The sequence below is a fragment of the Pseudophryne corroboree genome, chromosome 6 (assembly GCF_028390025.1).
Source record: "Pseudophryne corroboree isolate aPseCor3 chromosome 6, aPseCor3.hap2, whole genome shotgun sequence".
Taxonomy (NCBI): domain Eukaryota; kingdom Metazoa; phylum Chordata; class Amphibia; order Anura; family Myobatrachidae; genus Pseudophryne; species Pseudophryne corroboree.
In genome coordinates, this window is record NC_086449.1 from 118,232,694 (window position 1) to 118,251,426 (window position 18,733).

Here is an 18,733-nt window from a genome sequence, read left to right on the forward strand (position 1 = left end):
TTCTTTCTTCTTATACTCACCCGGCTTCTATCTTCCGGCTCTGTGAGGAGGACGGCGGCGTGGCTCCGGGACGAACAGCGAGGACGACACCTGTGTTCCGACCCTCTGGAGCTAATGGTGTCCAGTAGCCTAAGAAGCAGAGCCTATCAGTTAAGTAGGTCTGCTTCTCTCCCCTCAGTCCCACGATGCAGGGAGCCTGTTGCCAGCAGTGTTCCCTGAAAATAAAAAACCTAACAAAAAGTATTTTCAGAGAAACTCAGTAGAGCTCCCCTGCAGTGCATCCAGTCTACTCTGGGCACAGGATCTAACTGGGGTCTGGATGAGGGGCATAGAGGGAGAAGCCAGTGCACACCCAACTAAAGTCTTTAGAGTGCCCATGTCTCCTGCGGAGCCTGTCTATACCCCATGGTCCTTACGGAGTCCCCAGCATCCTCTAGGACGTAAGAGAAAAATATAAGGCAGACTATAACATGTTAAGTGCTATTTATGCCCCCTTCATGGCCTGGCTACACGCTCTCTAAAATCGAGTATTTGGAAATTCCCCTCTTGAAATCCCACATGTGCCCTTGTAGTGCTGCATTGTATAGTGATGCAGAGCGACCATTTACCCTTATTATGAACATATCGCTCTATGAAATGATTGTATGCCAGTACTGATAACCTGTACACTAATAGAACAGTAGACTGATGCATAGTATCTCTTTATCCTTTTGCAGACACTCTTGACTCGTGTTATCAGGGCTCAGGACAGACATACAGAGGAAACCACAGCAAGACTCTGAGTGGAGGGGTCTGTATGAACTGGAACTCCCCAGCTCTCAGTCAAAAGAAATACAATGCACAGCACAGAGAGGCGCAACAACTTGGACTGGGCAACCACAACTACTGCAGGTAGTCAGATGGATCCATACTGGTGTAGCAGTTTCCAGGCTTATATTGCCGCATAGTGGTAAGAAAGGGAAGCACAGTGTCCATTTATCGCATGATATCACCAGTTACTTAAAACTGGAATAGGAGAGGTTGAAACATAACCATAGAGTTGAGACAATATGCTACAGCACAGCACCCTGTTACATTTACAGCTCTTAAAGTCACCCCTTCTGTTTGTTTCAAATGGCTCATATTGGAAGCTCTTGGCCCTGCTGAAATGCGCACCTGGTATTGGGGACAGATGTTTATGGAGAGTGCCAGTCTAAACCTGGGTAAAAGCAGGCAGGACAGGATACTGGACACTGATAGGCAGGGATTCCGACAGAGTATCCACAGGATGGTGACCAAGATAGGTAACACGGACCAGCAGTTTACACAGCAAGGGTAAACTATAACCAGCACTGAGGGAGTGGCATGGAGAGGATATATAGGGCTAGATGCATCATCGCTTGGAGAGTGATAAAATGGAAAGTGATAAACTACCAGCCAACTAGCTCCTAACTGTCATTTTTTAAACACAGCCTGTGACGTGGCAGTTAGGAGCTGATTGTTTATTACTCTCCAAGCCTGTGTCCGACTTGGCCCGACCAGCAGGTCCTAACAGACATCTTACTGCACTGATATTAATGCCCTTATTTAGCAATGAGTGATACATTTCACTGTGAGTGATAAATTGCACCAGCCAATCCACTCCTGTAATTTTTCAAACCCAGCCTGTGACATGGAAGTTAGGAGCTGATTGCCTGGTGCAATTTATCACTCACTGTGAAATTTATCACTCATTGATAAATAAGGGAATAAATAACAGCAACAACAGAAAATGAATTCATTTTTTTTTTTTTTTCATCTGAAGGATTTGCATTTGCTGTTTAGCAGGGAGACTTGGCAAATAATTCTGGTTCATAAACCCTCAGTGGATGTTTGTGTTCCTGGTACGGTCATGGTCTGGGGCTACTTGGATAAGCATAGAGCACAGCTCATATTCCTCACACAGTTGGCAAGGCCACGCATTGTAACTGTCAACGGCCAGCAGTGAGTTGTTTCTATAACCCTGACAAGCCACCAAACTAGGTATGGCTGTATTGTATGTACAATAAGGAGATTTACCATTTCACAGGAACCCTGATGATGACATCACTCCCTGGTGCCATGTTTTCAAGGATGGAAAGTACAGCTGGGAGTACTGCAGCGTGCCACCCTGCAAAGTGGGTAAGTGCCACCAGACTGAACAGTGTTTCCATAGCAAGTGCAGACAATTAAGAAAGTTTTTGATATAATGTAACACTGCGTGGCGCAGTCCCTGCCCTGTCCTCAAATGCCTGCAGCTTATTGGGTAGTAAGTGCAATGACGCAGAACCTGTTCTGCACATGTATGGTGCACTCACCATCGGATTTGTACATCCGGTTTACGTAGAAATCTAAATCAGGCCTTATGAGTTAGTGCAGGCCCAGACGCGCTGGCAGCTTCTATCACTGCCAGTGATGCAGGACCCGTGCTCATCTGCCAGTCACCGTACTCACCTAGCAGAGCGTGTGAATAGGTTGTAGGAACATTATGGAAATTTTATTTAGTTTGTTAAACTAGTAGTCTGCAAACTGTTTATAAATACATACACGGTGCACATCTATGGCCCTGTAGGTCCAGTTTACGTATTACATGTATGTATAAGACAGCGGTCATGAACGCAGAAAGCATTTGACAGAGAGTATGGGGCTGATTCTGAGTCGGACACAAAGCTGCTGTGTCTGTCTGATGCAGTGGATCCCTGATTTATTACTTAATGCTACTGGGAGTTTCCGTATCGCTAATGCGACTATCCGGTTTAGCATCAAGCTAGAATCTGACCCTCCCGTTGTTTTTCCATCCACAACTGCCATCATTAGAATCAGGTACAGGAGATCCATCTGAAACAGGCTTCCCTTCTTCATATGTATGACTTAGATTAGCATGGAGTGCTAGCTACACGCCAACTTCATAACCACAAGACTGAACAGCTCCGTGTGATCACATTGTCTCCGCCCAGATGGGACCATAGAATGCTCATTTTATGCAAGAGAGAACCAGCCAAGGTCCATCCAACTAAGAACTTAGCAAAGAAACACAAAATGTGCAAATTCGCTTCTGCGTAAGTGCTTTATGCTAAAACTCGCTATTTGCGTCCATGAAAAGCAATGTGCCCAACTAAAAATCAGCCCCTACTGCTGGAATGGTTTATATACACTCCCTTTGCTGGTGATGACTTATCAGCTCAAGGTCTGCCATGGACTGAGTTCCAGACCTGACTACTACCCACTAATCTCCGCACACAGATTTTCCTGGAAACGGTAGAAGGCTTTTAATTCTGGCAGGAAAATACTAACCAGGGAGATGACCTTGAAGCCAACCGCATATCCAAATCCCAACACTTTGGAAGACACTCAGCACACAACTGAAGTCCTTCAAAAAGTCTTTTCCACTCATTTGGTCATTAGAAGAAAAAAAGAAGGAGTTTACCTCAGCAGCAGATTGTAGCTGTTTTCCATTGTGGTATAGCTGTCTTGGCAGAGTGCTGCTTCTTACATGTTCACATAAATGGCAGACAACATGCGGAAAGTGCCAAAGTTCTGTCACGGTGGGTTGAGAATTCCAAAATAATCCAGAAATGAAAATAAAAGGTTACAGAGGATCTTGCTCATGATCAAGAGAACTTATAGTGTAGATTTTATTATGATTAATAACAACTGTTAATAACTGATAAAAATGCAGGATAAATTGAAGTCTACATTTATTCCATTCCATTCAGCCCCATCAAAATGTTATTCTGACAGAGGGACAACATATCGGGGTTCTCAGAGTGTCACCACCTCTAATACCCGCTGCTTGCACTGGGACTCACCTTTGCTAAAAAACAGAGCATTTACTGCCTGGAGTGACAATGCCCGCAGTCAGGGACTGGGGAGCCACAATTACTGCAGGTAAGTGTCACACATTTCATTACCTTCTTTACTAACTTTGGACCCCATTGGCAAGGACACTAGCATAAATTTGGCAATGCATGTGGAGCAACCACAATGATCTAAGAATGTTACTCACCTGCCTCATACTATCAGGCCACCAGTAACTTATAGAAAGACAGTGGTATGGTATGGTACACAGTCCTGAGATGATCAGCAGGCAAGGATACAGCAAGCAAAGATTCAAAGATAAGTCTAATATTCAGTACACAGCGGTTGTTAGTAAAGCAGAAAGGGTAAAAGCAGGGTCAGTAAACAGGCCAGTAAGTGGTAAACAAATACAGGAGCAGACAGAACAGTAGTCCAAACAAAAGCCAGAGGTCAAAAGCCGATATCTCATTCAAATGTTTTCAGGATTTGTACAGGATTGAGCGGGTTCAAAGAACAATCACCTAGTATTGATTGCTAGGTAAGATCTCTTTATGCGTTATGGGCGTGGCCCAATAACAGACAGGCTAGTTGGCAGTGCATGTGCACAAACTTTTACCAGCCAGGAGCTGAAGACTCATCTCAGCCTACGGGTAATAAACCAGAATCTCTGAGACTACTCACCCAATTTGTCAAAATAAATACTGAATAATCGTTTAGGTTGTGCAGTACATATACTGTAGCTGACTGTGACAGTAAGAGCTTGCTCAGGGCACAACTATAGTGCCAGACAGGGAATAAAACAAGTTAATGTTTCCTAATTCAATTTTACGAAAGGATTACATCGATGTACCGGTGACTATTTGTTCCTGAAACACTTTTGTTCGACCAACACTGAATGGCTGCTGTCACGTTAGCGCTGGCCAAAGCAGTGATGTTTTTAACACAACATCTAGACAAATCTTTGTTAGCTATAACTACAACTAAAACTGATGGTAGAGAGAATCATAAAAAGGACTATTATAAATAGTAGAGATGGCCAGTGGCAGAGAGGGCTATAAATTGGACTAACATAAATCATGGTGGAGCAAAAAACATGAATAATACCCATGGTGGAGAAGAACATAGGCCCTCATTCCGAGTTGATCGGTCGCAAGGCGAATTTAGCAGAGTTACACACGCTAAGCCTACGCCTACTGGGAGTGTATCTTAGCTTCTTAAAATTGCGACCGATGTATTCGCAATATTGCGATTACAAACTACTTTGCAGTTTCTGAGTAACTTCAACCTTACTCTGCCTGTGCGATCAGTTCAGTGCTTGTCGTTCCTGGTTTGACGTCACAAACACACCCAGCGTTCGCCCAGCCACTCCTCCGTTTCTCCAGCCACTCCTGCGTTTTTTCCGGAAACGGTAGCGTTTTCATCCACACGCCCATAAAACGCCGTGTTTCCGCCCAGTAACACCCATTTCCTGTCAATCACATTACGATCGCCGGAGCGATGAAAAAGCCGTGAGTAAAAATACTATCTTCATTGTTAAATTACTTGGCGCAGTCGCAGTGCGAATATTGCGCATGCGTACTAAGCGGATTTTCATTGCGATGCGATGAAAAATACCGACCGATCAACTCGGAATGAGGGCCATAATGTAGATGAGGGGTGCACAACCTGTGGGCTGGGATCGGACAGATAGATAATATATTTTATTAAGAACTTAGGGTGACATTTATTAAGCAGTGATAAGAGCGGAGAAGTGAGCCATGGCAACCAATCAGCACTGAAGTAACATCTATAATTTGCATACTATAAAATTATACAGAGCTGCTGATTGGTTGATGGGGCAACTTCTTCACTGGCTCACTTCTCCGCTCTTATCACTGCTTAGTAAATGTCCCCCTAACTCTTTTTGGGTCCCAGAACAATGACACTTTTAGGGTTAACTGAAAACAGATGAGGACCACCAATACAAATGAGAGAAGCATAGCCCCATTTCTGTGTGTATATGTACATGGCCAGAGGTCCAGGGGGATATTTACTAAAAACGGTTTGTGTAGCAGTTTCAGAGCACCGCACATTACTGTGATGGTACCCTCCATACTGCAGAATCTACAATTAAATATTATAATAAAGGGGCACAGATAATCTTTATTTAATATAGGGTATAATTTTACTTTTCGTTACCCATGCACCCACTGGTCACCATACATAGCATTGGCCAGGGCGTTGCTACTTAGCATTGATCCGGGTATTTCTAGGTTCAGATGCCTTCCCCTGGGGATATAGACTGATGCTAAGAAGTTCAGCCCATTCAGGAAGAGGAAACAGGGTGGCAGATGTATGGAGAAGTGATAAAGAAGTGATAAGTGGAAGGTGATAACGCACCAGCCAGTCAGCTCCTAACTGTCATTTCCATTTTTCAAACCGGTACTGATTGGCTTGTGTGTTATTACCTTCCACTCATCACTTCTTTACCACTTCTCCAGGCTTAATACATCTGCCAGAGGGATTTTTAAGCTTTATTACTTTAACATGTTGACAGACAAGATGGCTCAAATCACAGCCCTGTTTTGATCCTTAGACTATTGCCTGATCTTTCCGTACAACAGTGTTGTCTCTTACATACGTTGCAGGAATCCAGACAATGATGTTCGTCCTTGGTGTCACGTTAGGAATGGGACAGAAACAGCCTGGGAATTCTGTGATGTCCCCCAATGCTGTAAGTGATAATGAATTGGGCAGGAGCCATACGATGCAGACCTAATTTGATCTAGTGTTACCATTTGCTCTCTGTTTATTTTTGCCAGCCACCTGTGGTATTCGGAAACCTCAACAGCATCCTCAACAACAAACACAATTACTGCCCCAGTTCCGGATCGCTGGAGGCCTTGGTGCACAGATAACCTCTCACCCATGGATGGCAGCCATCTTTATTAAAGGGCGTCGATCTGAGTTCTTTCGCTGTGGAGGGACTCTCATAGACCGCTGTTGGGTGTTGACAGCAGCCCATTGTTTCCCTGATGAGTGAGTATTTTGTATTGATTATTACAGGTGACAGCGGGTGCGAGTATACCATGTCACGCCACTGACACATTTTGTTTGCAGGGCCTCCCCTCAGCAGTTCAATGTGAAACTGGGCCGGACATTCCGGGTTGTGCCTGGGGAGGAGGAACAAAGATTTGAAGTGGAAACAATTTATAGTCACCCTCAGTTTGATGAAAGGACCTTTGACAATGACATTGGTGAGCAAATAGTGGCAGGATTCCCAGTGTACCATGCCACATCGCAGTAATCCTGTTCATTTAACCAATTTCAATGCTCCCCACCCTTACTGAAATTCTCTATTTGAGTACAGTCCGGTTTACCCTTGCCTAGCCCAGGACACTTAACTGATCACAAAAGTCAGCAAATGTATCATTAGTTGCTATGGGTACACCAGTTTTCACACATGTGCCTGATTGCTAAGCTTACCCCAAAACTATTTATTGCCTATTTTCTCACTCATTTCCACTTAGAACACTGGTTCCCAACTCCAGCCTTCAAGTTCCCCCTATAAGGCCCTCAGCGGTCCAAGTTTTAAGGATATCGGTGTATAATTAGAGGTTACTTGAGTCTTTTTGAGTCCATTCACGTAGTTGGGAATCTCTACTCAGAACATCTCCTATCTTTAAAATTACACCCCCCTAATATTGCATTGCTCTTGTCTGTGTCTGTACAATTAATTTCAGCTCTCACATCTTTCCCCTTCATTGCCATGTTTTGCAGCTCTTCTAAAGCTCAAGTCTGCTTCTGGGTCATGTGCGATGGAGACAGACAGTGCCAGGCCAGCATGTATGCCAGAGAGAGGACAGACACTGCCAGACTGGACGGAGTGTGAGATTTCTGGATACGGGAAGCTTGAGCAGTGTATGAGAACAGTCTTCTATATACTTTCATTACATTGGTCATACAAGTCCAGGCATTATTAGGAATGTTTTCCTTGCAGCAATCCCCATGGCTGAAAACAGGCAACAAATTTACGGACAGCAAAAAAAAATAAGAATTTACTTACCGATAATTCTATTTCTCGTAGTCCGTAGTGGATGCTGGGAACTCCGTAAGGACCATGGGGAATAGCGGCTCCGCAGGAGACTGGGCACAAAAGAAAAGCTTTAGGACTACCTGGTGTGCACTGGCTCCTCCCCCTATGACCCTCCTCCAAGCCTCAGTTAGGATACTGTGCCCGGACGAGCGTACACAATAAGGAAGGATTTATGAATCCCGGGTAAGACTCATACCAGCCACACCAATCACACCGTACAACTTGTGATCTGAACCCAGTTAACAGCATGATAACAGAGGAGCCTCTGGATAGATGGCTCACAACAACAATAACCCGATTTGTTAACAATAACTATGTACAAGTATTGCAGATAATCCGCACTTGGGATGGGGGCCCAGCATCCACTACGGACTACGAGAAATAGAATTATCGGTAAGTAAATTCTTATTTTCTCTGACGTCCTAGTGGATGCTGGGAACTCCGTAAGGACCATGGGGATTATACCAAAGCTCCCAAACGGGCGGGAGAGTGCGGATGACTCTGCAGCACCGAATGAGAGAACTCAAGGTCCTCCTCAGCCAGGGTATCAAATTTGTAGAATTTAGCAAACGTGTTTGCCCCTGACCAAGTAGCTGCTCGGCAAAGTTGTAAAGCCGAGACCCCTCGGGCAGCCGCCCAAGATGAGCCCACCTTCCTCGTGGAATGGGCTTTTACAGATTTTGGCTGTGGCAGGCCTGCCACCGAATGTGCAAGCTGAATTGTACTACAAATCCAGCGAGCAATAGTCTGCTTAGAAGCAGGAGCACCCAGCTTGTTGGGTGCGTACAGGATAAACAGGGAGTCAGATTTTCTGACTCCAGCCGTCCTGGAAACATATTTTCAGGGCCCTGACAACGTCCAGCAACTTGGAGTCCTCCAAGTCCCTAGTAGCCGCAGGTACCACAATAGGCTGGTTCAGGTGAAACGCTGAAACCACCTTAGGGAGAAATTGAGGACGAGTCCTCAATTCTGCCCTGTCCGTATGAAAAATCAGGTAAGGGCTTTTACAGGATAAAGCCGCCAATTCTGACACACGCCTGGCCAAAGCCATGGCCAACAGCATGACCACTTTCCATGTGAGATATTTTAAGTCCACAGTGTTGAGTGGTTCAAACCAATGTGATTTTAGGAAACCCAAAACAACATTCAGATCCCAGGGTGCCACTGGAGGCACAAAAGGAGGCTGTATATGTAGCACTCCCTTAACAAACGTCTGGACTTCAGGCACTGAAGCCAGTTCTCTTTGAAAGAAAATCGACAGGGCCGAAATCTGGACCTTAATGGATCCTAATTTTAGGCCCATAGACACTCCTGCTTGCAGGAAATGCAGGAATCGACCCAGTTGAAATTCCTCCGTCGGGGCCCTTTTGGCCTCGCACCACGCAACATATTTCCGCCAGATGCGGTGATAATGCTTTGCGGTTACATCCTTTCTGGCTTTTATCAAAGTAGGGATGACTTCGTCTGGAATGCCTTTTTCCTTTAGGATCCGGTGTTCAACCGCCATGCCGTCAAACGCAGCCGCGGTAAGTCTTGGAACAGACAGGGTCCCTGCTGGAGCAGGTCCCTTCTCAGAGGTAGAGGCCACGGGTCCTCTGTGAGCATTTCTTGAAGTTCCGGGTACCAAGTCCTTCTTGGCCAATCCGGAGCCACGAGAATAGTTCTTACTCCTCCCCGCCGTATAATTCTCAGCACCTTGGGTATGAGAGGCAGAGGAGGGAACACATACACTGACTGGTACACCAACGGTGTTACCAGAGCGTCCACAGCTATTGCTTGAGGGTCCCTTGACCTGGCGCAATACCTGTCCAGTTTTTTGTTGAGGCGGGATGCCATCATGTCCACCTTTGGTTTTTCCCAACGGTTTACAATCATGTGGAAGACTTCTGGGTGAAGTCCCCACTCTCCCGGGTGGAGGTCGTGCCTGCTGAGGAAGTCTGCTTCCCAGTTGTCCACTCCCGGAATGAACACTGCTGACAGTGCTATCACATGATTTTCCGCCCAGCGAAGAATCCTTGCAGCTTCTGCCATTGCCCTCCTGCTTCTTGTGCCGCCCTGTCTGTTTACGTGGGCGACTGCCGTGATGTTGTCCGACTGGATCAGCACCGGCTGACCTTGAAGCAGAGGCCTTGCTTGGCTTAGAGCATTGTAAATGGCCCTTAGCTCCAGGATATTTATGTGAAGTGATGTCTCCAGGCTTGACCACAAGCCCTGGAAATTTTTTCCCTGTGTGACTGCTCCCCAGCCTCGCAGGCTGGCATCTGTGGTCACCAGGACCCAGTCCTGAATGCCGAATCTGCGGCCCTCTAGAAGATGAGCACTCTGCAACCACCACAGGAGAGACACCCTTGTCCTTCAAGACAGGGTTATCCGCTGATGCATCTGAAGATGCGATCCGGACCATTTGTCCAGCAGGTCCCACTGGAATGTTCTTGCGTGGAATCTGCCGAATGGGATTGCTTCGTAGGAAGCCACCATTTTTCCCAGGACCCTTGTGCATTGATGCACTGATACTTGTCCTGGTTTTAAGAGGTTTCTGACTAGCTCGGATAACTCCCTGGCTTTCTCTTCTGGGAGAAACACCTTTTTCTGGACCGTGTCCAGGATCATCCCTAGGAATAGAAGACGTGTCGTCGGGATCAGCTGCGATTTTGGGATATTGAGAATCCAACCGTGCTGCCACAGCACTACTTGAGATAGTGCTACTCCGACTACCAACTGTGCCCTGGATCTTGCCCTTATCAGGAGATCGTCCAAGTAAGGGATAATTAAAACTCCTTTCCTTCGAAGAAGTATCATCATTTCGGCCATTACTTTGGTAAAGACCCGGGGTGCCGTGGACAATCCAAACGGCAGCGTCTGAAACTGATAGTGGCAGTTCTGTACCACAAACCTGAGGTACCCTTGGTGAGAAGGGTAAATTGGGACATGGAGGTAAGCATCCTTGATGTCCAGAGACACCATATAATCCCCTTCTTCCAGGTTCGCGATCACCGCTCTGAGTAATTCCATCTTGAATTTGAACCTCTGTATGTAAGTGTTCAAAGATTTTAGATTTAAAATAGGTCTCACAGAGCCGTCCGGCTTCGGTACCACAAACAGCGTGGAATAATACCCCTTTCCCTGTTGCAGGAGGGGTACCTTGATTATCACCTGCTGGGAATACAGCTTGTGAATGGCTTCCAATACCGCCTCCCTGTCGGAGGGAGACGTCGGTAAGGCAGACTTTAGGAAACAACGAGGGGGAGACGTCTCGAATTCCAATTTGTACCCCTGAGATACTACCTGAAGGATCCAGGGGTCCACTTGTGAGTGAGCCCACTGTGCGCTGAAATTCTTGAGACGGGCCCCCACCATGCCTGAGTCCGCCTGTAGAGCCCCAGCGTCATGCTGAGGACTTGGCAGAAGCGGGAGAGGACTTCTGTTCCTGGGAACTGGCTGTTTGCTGCAGCCTTTTTCCTCTCCCTCTGCCCCGGGGCAGAAATGAGGAGCCTTTTGCCCGCTTGCCCTTATGGGGCCGAAAGGACTGCGCCTGATAATACGGCATCTTCTTATGTTGAGAGGCTACCTGGGGTAAAAATGTGGATTTCCCAGCGGTTGCCGTGGACACCAGGTCTGATAGACCTACCCCAAATAACTCCTCCCCTTTATAAGGCAATACTTCCATATGCCTTTTGGAATCAGCATCACCTGACCACTGCCGCGTCCATAACCCTCTTCTGGCGGATATGGACAGCGCACTTACTCTTGATGCCAGTCGGCAAATATCCCTCTGTGCATCACGCATATATAAAAATGCATCTTTTAAATGCTCTATAGTCAGTAATATACTGTCCCTATCCAGGGTATCAATATTTTCAGTCAGGGAATCCGACCAAGCCACCCCAGCACTGCACATCCAGGCTGAGGCGATTGCTGGTCGCAGTATAACACCCGTGTGAGTGTATATACATTTTAGGATATTCTCCTGCTTTCTGTCAGCAGGTTCCTTAAGGGCGGCCGTATCAGAAGACGGCAGTGCCATCTGTTTAGACAAGCGTGTGAGCGCTTTGTCCACCCTAGGGGGTGTTTTTTTATCGGGAGAAACCCACGCTTCATCACACACTTCACTTAATTCCTCAGATGCAGGAAAAACTACAGGTAGTTTTTTCTCACCAAACATAATACCCTTTTTAACGGTACTTGTACTATCAGAAATGTGTAAAACATTTTTCATTGCCTCAATCATGTAACGTGTGGCCCTACTGGAAGTCACATTCGTCTCTTCATCGTCGACACTGGAGTCAGTATCCGTGTCGGCGTCTGTATCTGCCATCTGTGATAGCGGGCGTTTAAGCGCCCCTGATGGTCTTTGAGACGCCTGGACAGGCACAAGCTGAGTAGCCGGCTGTCCCATGTCATCAAACTGCTTTTGTAAAGAGCTGACACTTTCACGTAATTCCTTCCATAAGCCCATCCACTCAGGTGTCGACCCCCTAGGGGGTGACATCTCCACTACAGGCAATTGCTCCGCCTCCACATCATGTTCCTCCTCATACATGTCGACACAGCCGTACCGACACACAGCACACACACAGGGAATGCTCTGATAGAGGACAGGACCCCACTAGCCCTTTGGGGAGACAGAGGGAGAGTATGCCAGCACACACCAGAGCGCTTTATATATATATATATATATATATATACCGGGATAACACTATACAGAGTGTTTTTCCCCTTATAGCTGCTGTTTATATTATACTGCGCCTAATTAGTGCCCCCCCCTCTCTTGTTTTACCCTTTTCTGTAGTGCAGGACTGCAGGGGAGAGTCAGGGAGACGTCCTTCCAGCGGAGCTGTGAGGGAAAATGGCGCCAGTGTGCTGAGGAGATAGGCTCCGCCCCCTTCTCGGCTGACTTTTCTCCCGCTTTTTTCTGGAATCTGGCAGGGGTTAATATACATCCATATAGCCCTGGGGGTTATATGTGATGTATTTTTGCCAGCCAAGGTGTTTATATTGCTGCTCAGGGCGCCCCCCCCCCCCAGCGCCCTGCACCCATCAGTGACCGGAGTGTGTGGTGTGCATGAGGAGCAATGGCGCACAGCTGCAGTGCTGTGCGCTACCTTGGTGAAGACTGATGTCTTCTGCCGCCGATTTTCCGGACCTCTTCTTGCTTCTGGCTCTGTAAGGGTGCCGGCGGCGCGGCTCTGGGACCGGACTCCGAGGCCGGGCCTGTGTTCGGTCCCTCTGGAACTAATGGTGTCCAGTAGCCTAAGAAGCCCAAGCTGGCTGCAAGCAGGCAGGTTCGCTTCTTCTCCCCTTAGTCCCTCGATGCAGTGAGCCTGTTGCCAGCAGGTCTCACTGAAAATAAAAAACCTAAAACTAACTTTTTCTAAGAAGCTCAGGAGAGCCCCCTAGATTGCACCCAGCTCGGTCGGGCACAAAAATCTAACTGAGGCTTGGAGGAGGGTCATAGGGGGAGGAGCCAGTGCACACCAGGTAGTCCTAAAGCTTTTCTTTTGTGCCCAGTCTCCTGCGGAGCCGGTATTCCCCATGGTCCTTACGGAGTTCCCAGCATCCACTAGGACGTCAGAGAAATAAAAAAATTGGCTGTCAGTAAGCAAAAACATATACGTAAAGGACAACACACAAAACATATGCCCATCTCTATCTATATACAATGGCAAATTTTGAGGTTGCTTGCTGCGCTGTAAGACTAGTGCAAGCCCAGGGAGAACCCAGGAGCTTCCCTCAAAAGCTCCTAATCAGAATATGAAACAAATAAAAGAAAATGGATCCTCCCAATTGGCGCTGCATACGGCTCCTAGAGCTGAATACAGCCTTGAAAACATATAAAATGCAAATGAGCCATAACAAACAAATGAAAGCTCGTATGGAAAGAAGTCCTACCAAATTGAGGAAAAGGAGCCACAGGTGAAGAATGCAGAGTACTCCCGGGAAAAATACCCTGCATACGGCTCCTAGAGTTTGATTTCCAAACGAGATCTTTCACTGGATCCAACAGTCCATAAACATCCGTGGGCACTGAGTGGCAAACGCTGACGCGTTTCGGGACGTCCAAGTCCCTTTTTTAGTGTAGTGTTCATATTAAAATATCATGTTTTTATCATTACACTCTGATTGGACCCCTTAGACTTCATATGTTTTCTAGCACCCTATAAAAGAGGATGCATATCAGTAACACCTGACTTGCGCCAACTGGGAGGAACCATTTTCTTTTATTTGTTTCATATGGCCATCTCTTATGGATGGCGGTCATTAGGTCGACATACATTAGGTCGACCACGTTTGGTCTACAGGCATTAGGTCAACATGATCACTAGGTCGACATGAGTTTTTCACATTTTTATTTCCATTTTTTAACCTTTTTCATACCCAACGATCCACGTGGACTACAATTGGGAACGGTAACCTGTGCCGAGCGCAGCAGTAGCAGAGCAAGGCACCATGCCCATAGCTTGCGAGCCATGCGAGGGGACACGGTGCACTAATTGGGGTTCCCCATCACTTTACGAAGAAAACGACACCAAAAAAAGTTTTCAACAACTCATGTCGACCTTTTTTCCATGTCAAGCTAATGCATGTCGACCATACGTGGTCGACCCAATGAACCACACCCATCTCTGATCGTACTAAATATTATGTATTCACTACACCAGTGGTTTGGGGTAGGTCATTTGTAGAAGATGGTGGGAGCTGTATACCATCTCTTAAAGAGTAAGCTCAAATAAAACAGGACAAAAGCAAGTAAAACATGGTATAGGACTTGTGTTATCTGGAGAGACCCAGAGAATATATGGACCAATCATAGACCTGTAATGCTGAGTCAAATGGTATTGCTACCTACCAATCAGCATTCTCCCAAGGCCTTATAAACTAATGCCAGATTTTCTGGAAGGTTTGCATCGGAAGCTATGAAATTAGCAGCAGGTTCAGCCAATGGGTGGACAGCAATAAGGTTAAATGTGCTTTCATAGTGTGTACTTCTCAGACACTTAAACAAGTATGCAAGGATATTTCCACATGCATATGGTATGAGATGGCAGCTTATTAACAAAACATGACACTGACTATTATTATATTATAATTACCAGGTTCTATTCTACATATCAAATGACTGGGTCCTTGTAGATATATATTGAGAGAGAGAGAGAGAGAGAGAGAGAGAGTGAGAGTGAGAGTGTGTGTGTGTATATATAGTCATTTTGGACAGGAGGAACCTGGATGCGCCGAGTATCAAGCGTCTGTGGTTTCCTTTATTGCTCCTTTCCCTGAGATCATACATACCTCCGTTTCTTTGTAGGTCACTAAGCTATTCAATAACAGATGAAAATTCAGCAAAAAAAAATTTTCACCTCCATATTTCAGTCACTAGCAGTATATTTTTAAAAAACATTACTATGTATGAGACACAACCCTTACACTTTTATTACAAGTATAGATATTGGACCTGGCATATATACATAATACACACTTTATATAGTGTTAGTGATGATGTTGCGGTATATATGTGATAGCAGCATATAAGCAGATCTAAATCAGGGGGAGCGTTTGTACTGTAGGCTCTTATTTCTGACTCCGTTATCTTAACTGTTTACGTGCCTATATCTGGACGCCTATATAACTTACTTCTCTGTCTTCTCTCCTCAGTTTCTCCATTCTATTCTGAACAGCTTAAAGAAGGTCATGTAAGACTGTACCCCGACACCATGTGTACCCCCAAGCAGCTATCTGACCGCCTTGTGACTGCTAACATGCTGTGTGCGGGTGACACGCGGAACCAGGATGACGCCTGCCAGGTGAGCAAACCATACTTCTCTCATACACAGCCTGAGACAGGATGCTAGGGGGAGGGTTAGACTACTTCCACCCCTTGTTGGTCCCCTGACCACCGGCATCCAGCATTTCATACCTAACAGACACTGTGGTTGTAGATATGACAGCAGACTGGGCGTGTAGATTATACAGTTGTCATATAGTAAGTAAATCATTCTGCCTATCTCTATGAAGGCGCAGTTCCCCTACTGAGGGTCTATTTCCTGCTTACTGAACCCAGTGATGGCAAAAGGAGGTCTCCCCGAGACACTGTTCCATTACAGTTATATAGGATTGGGGATTGGTGGCTTAGCCTCATGTTACAGAAATCTTGGCTGATTCACTGACCTGTTCCATAAACAGCCAGTCTATAATGGCAGAAGGGACTACCTATTATATAAATGTTATTCCTACTGTCTGTTTGTTCTATGATGTATTTCAAATGTAATTATATGGGAGAGCAAAGGACAGTATTTTCCATCTTCTTCCCTTGCAGGGGGACTCAGGGGGTCCTCTCGTTTGCCTTGTGAACGGACGCATGCACCTTATGGGTGTCATCAGCTGGGGTGATGGATGTGGTCAAAAGGATAAGCCCGGTGTTTATACGCGGGTGACGCGCTACATAGACTGGATACAGGCCAAATCCGGCATCCGTATGAACTGAGACTACACCTAAATCACTATGGCATTGCTGGACATGTCAGACCACAGAATGTATCATGTCACTACCAAAGAAGAACGTATTTAAAAACTGTTCAATAGGAATATAGGATATTTATTACTTTTATATCTGTCCTTACAAAGGCCAAGGAGCAGCATTACACCAGCTGTGCCATCTGGCGTCAGAGGACTACTGAATCCACAGTGGTGGCAAAACGATGTTCTGTAAGGGAATAAAAGGATTACCTGCGCGTGGAATCATTATGGAACGATTGGAAGAAACTTGTATCAAGACAAAGTATATGGAATGTGCAGAACTCTTCCCATGGCAATAACCCATTTGTGCTTTTTAAAGCTTCATTTTTTGAGCGACTGTGACACCCAGCGGGATAAGCCCCGCATGCAGCATCTAACAGCCCTCACTGACAGTGCATTATGTCACCACCAAGTGTCGGAACAGCATTAGGTGAATGAAATATAACTGCCTAGGTGGTGGCTATTCAAATAACAATACAAAGATCAAGTTTGCCAAATAACACAAATGAAGACCGTGAATAGGGAAGAAGAGTGAGAACAATATGCACACAGCCACCAGCTGACTAGAAGACAACCGCTGGAGAGGACAATGGTCAGAAGACGAGACAAAGGGACAGATGCAGCATTAGAGGGCAGAACACGGACAGACAAGAACTCAAGATGAGACAAAATGAGCAGATAGAGGACATTACAGGGATGGATAACACAAAGAGATGAGGTAAAGGGGTATGCAGAGCAGTATAGGACAGACGGGGAGACAACAACTGGATAGGATAGATGACAGGAGATGAAGCCAGAGCAGTAAAGGACAGGGGCAAAAACTACTGGGGGGACTGACACCAGGAAATGAGACAAGGCCAACGAGTGAAGCAAAGGATATGCCACTGGAGACTGCTGGGTATGAGTGGGCAAGCACTGTGGAGGATAGACACCAAGAGATCAGACAAGGGCAGCCTGAGCAGTAGATGGCTGGGCACATGTAGACAAGTACTGTAGATCATGGACACCAACGGGTCTATTTACTAAGCCGTGGATGGAGATAAATTACCAACCAACCAGCTCCTGTCATTTTTCAAATCCAGCCTGGAACACGGCAGTTATGAGCTGGATTGGCTCCATCCAAGGCTTAGTAAATAGACTCCCAAGAGAGGAGACAAAGGCAGCCTGAGCAGTAGAGAGCTAGGCACATGTAGACAAGAGTATGCAGTTATATTCCAGACTGTCAGGATCCCAGTTGTCGAAATCCTGAAATGACGACAATTGGAATCCTGACCGCCGGCCACAAACACCACTTGGGTGGTGGCCCATGCCACCACCCGAGGGGGGCGGTCGCCACCGTGCCTGAAGCGTAGCGAGTGCTCATGAGGAGACACGCTGCACTCTTGGTTGGGATTCCAGCTGTCGGGATTCGGCGTCGGTATCCCGTCAGTTGTGAAATTATACTGATCCCGTAGACAAGCATTGTGGAGAACAGACACAAGGGCAGCCAGAGCAGTAGAGGGCTGGGCATGGGCTTAAATTTACTGGGGAGGTTAGATAAATTAAAAATGAGGGCCAGCCAGTGTATTGGCAGCACAGGAAAGGGGCAGATGAACAAAGGCAGACACAGCAGAAATGCAAGGTCAATGTGTTTGACCTAGTGTAACAGTATATTAGTTGTGTCAATGCATGAATATTTGTGTACCTATACACCTGGTGGTGATGAATTTTATTACTCGATTGGATTGAGTTTGATGTATTACTTTACATAAACATGGTGTGTTAAAATATTAGCCCTGAAGGCAATGAACAATGAATTTTAAAACAATTAAATCCAAAAGGGCAAGTTGACTTAAAACTAAAATTACTGAGTGTTATCCTGACTATTCCTTGCATAATTTTTAAACCTTAAAGTAAATGCATATTTAACTACAAAACAAAAGCTATATCTCTTACCTAGGAGACTGCAAGTGAATAATTTTAATATGGGCAGCTTTAGGCTGTTATTTGCCCTGTTTCCAGGTGTAATCCAGTTTGCAGCGGAAAACATATTGGGCTAAATGAATGTGATTTTAGGAGTGGCCACAGATGCATCTTTTTCTGTAGTTGGGTCTTTTTGCTAATGCCACTACATCAGGGGCAGGGAACCTTTTTTCTACCGAGGGCCATTTGGATATTTATAAAATCCTTCGGGGGCCATACAAAAATTCTCAACTTAAAAAAATAAGATTTTACTTACCGATAAATCTATTTCTCGTAGTCCGTAGTGGATGCTGGGACTCCGTAAGGACCATGGGGAATAGCGGCTCCGCAGGAGACAGGGCACAAAATAAAAGCTTGAGATATCAGGTGGTGTGCACTGGCTCCTCCCCC

The 18,733-nt window shown here is 46.0% G+C and overlaps 1 protein-coding gene across 4 annotated transcripts in view; it reads left to right on the forward strand.

Annotated features, from left to right (window-relative positions):
* The window catches only part of PLAT (plasminogen activator, tissue type), a 50,711-nt gene extending 32,484 nt beyond the window's left edge, over positions 1 to 18,227 (forward strand). For all 4 annotated transcript variants that reach the window (XM_063931746.1, XM_063931748.1, XM_063931749.1 and 1 more), the window contains 9 exons: positions 717 to 891; positions 2,048 to 2,139; positions 3,714 to 3,885; positions 6,423 to 6,508; positions 6,597 to 6,813; positions 6,895 to 7,031; positions 7,555 to 7,695; positions 15,521 to 15,669; positions 16,182 to 18,227. In XM_063931746.1, the coding sequence (XP_063787816.1) occupies positions 717 to 891; positions 2,048 to 2,139; positions 3,714 to 3,885; positions 6,423 to 6,508; positions 6,597 to 6,813; positions 6,895 to 7,031; positions 7,555 to 7,695; positions 15,521 to 15,669; positions 16,182 to 16,349 (1,337 nt within the window). In that variant the 3' untranslated portion in view covers positions 16,350 to 18,227. The remainder of the gene's footprint in view (positions 1 to 716; positions 892 to 2,047; positions 2,140 to 3,713; positions 3,886 to 6,422; positions 6,509 to 6,596; positions 6,814 to 6,894; positions 7,032 to 7,554; positions 7,696 to 15,520; positions 15,670 to 16,181) is intronic.
* Positions 18,228 to 18,733: the final 506 nt, after the last annotated feature.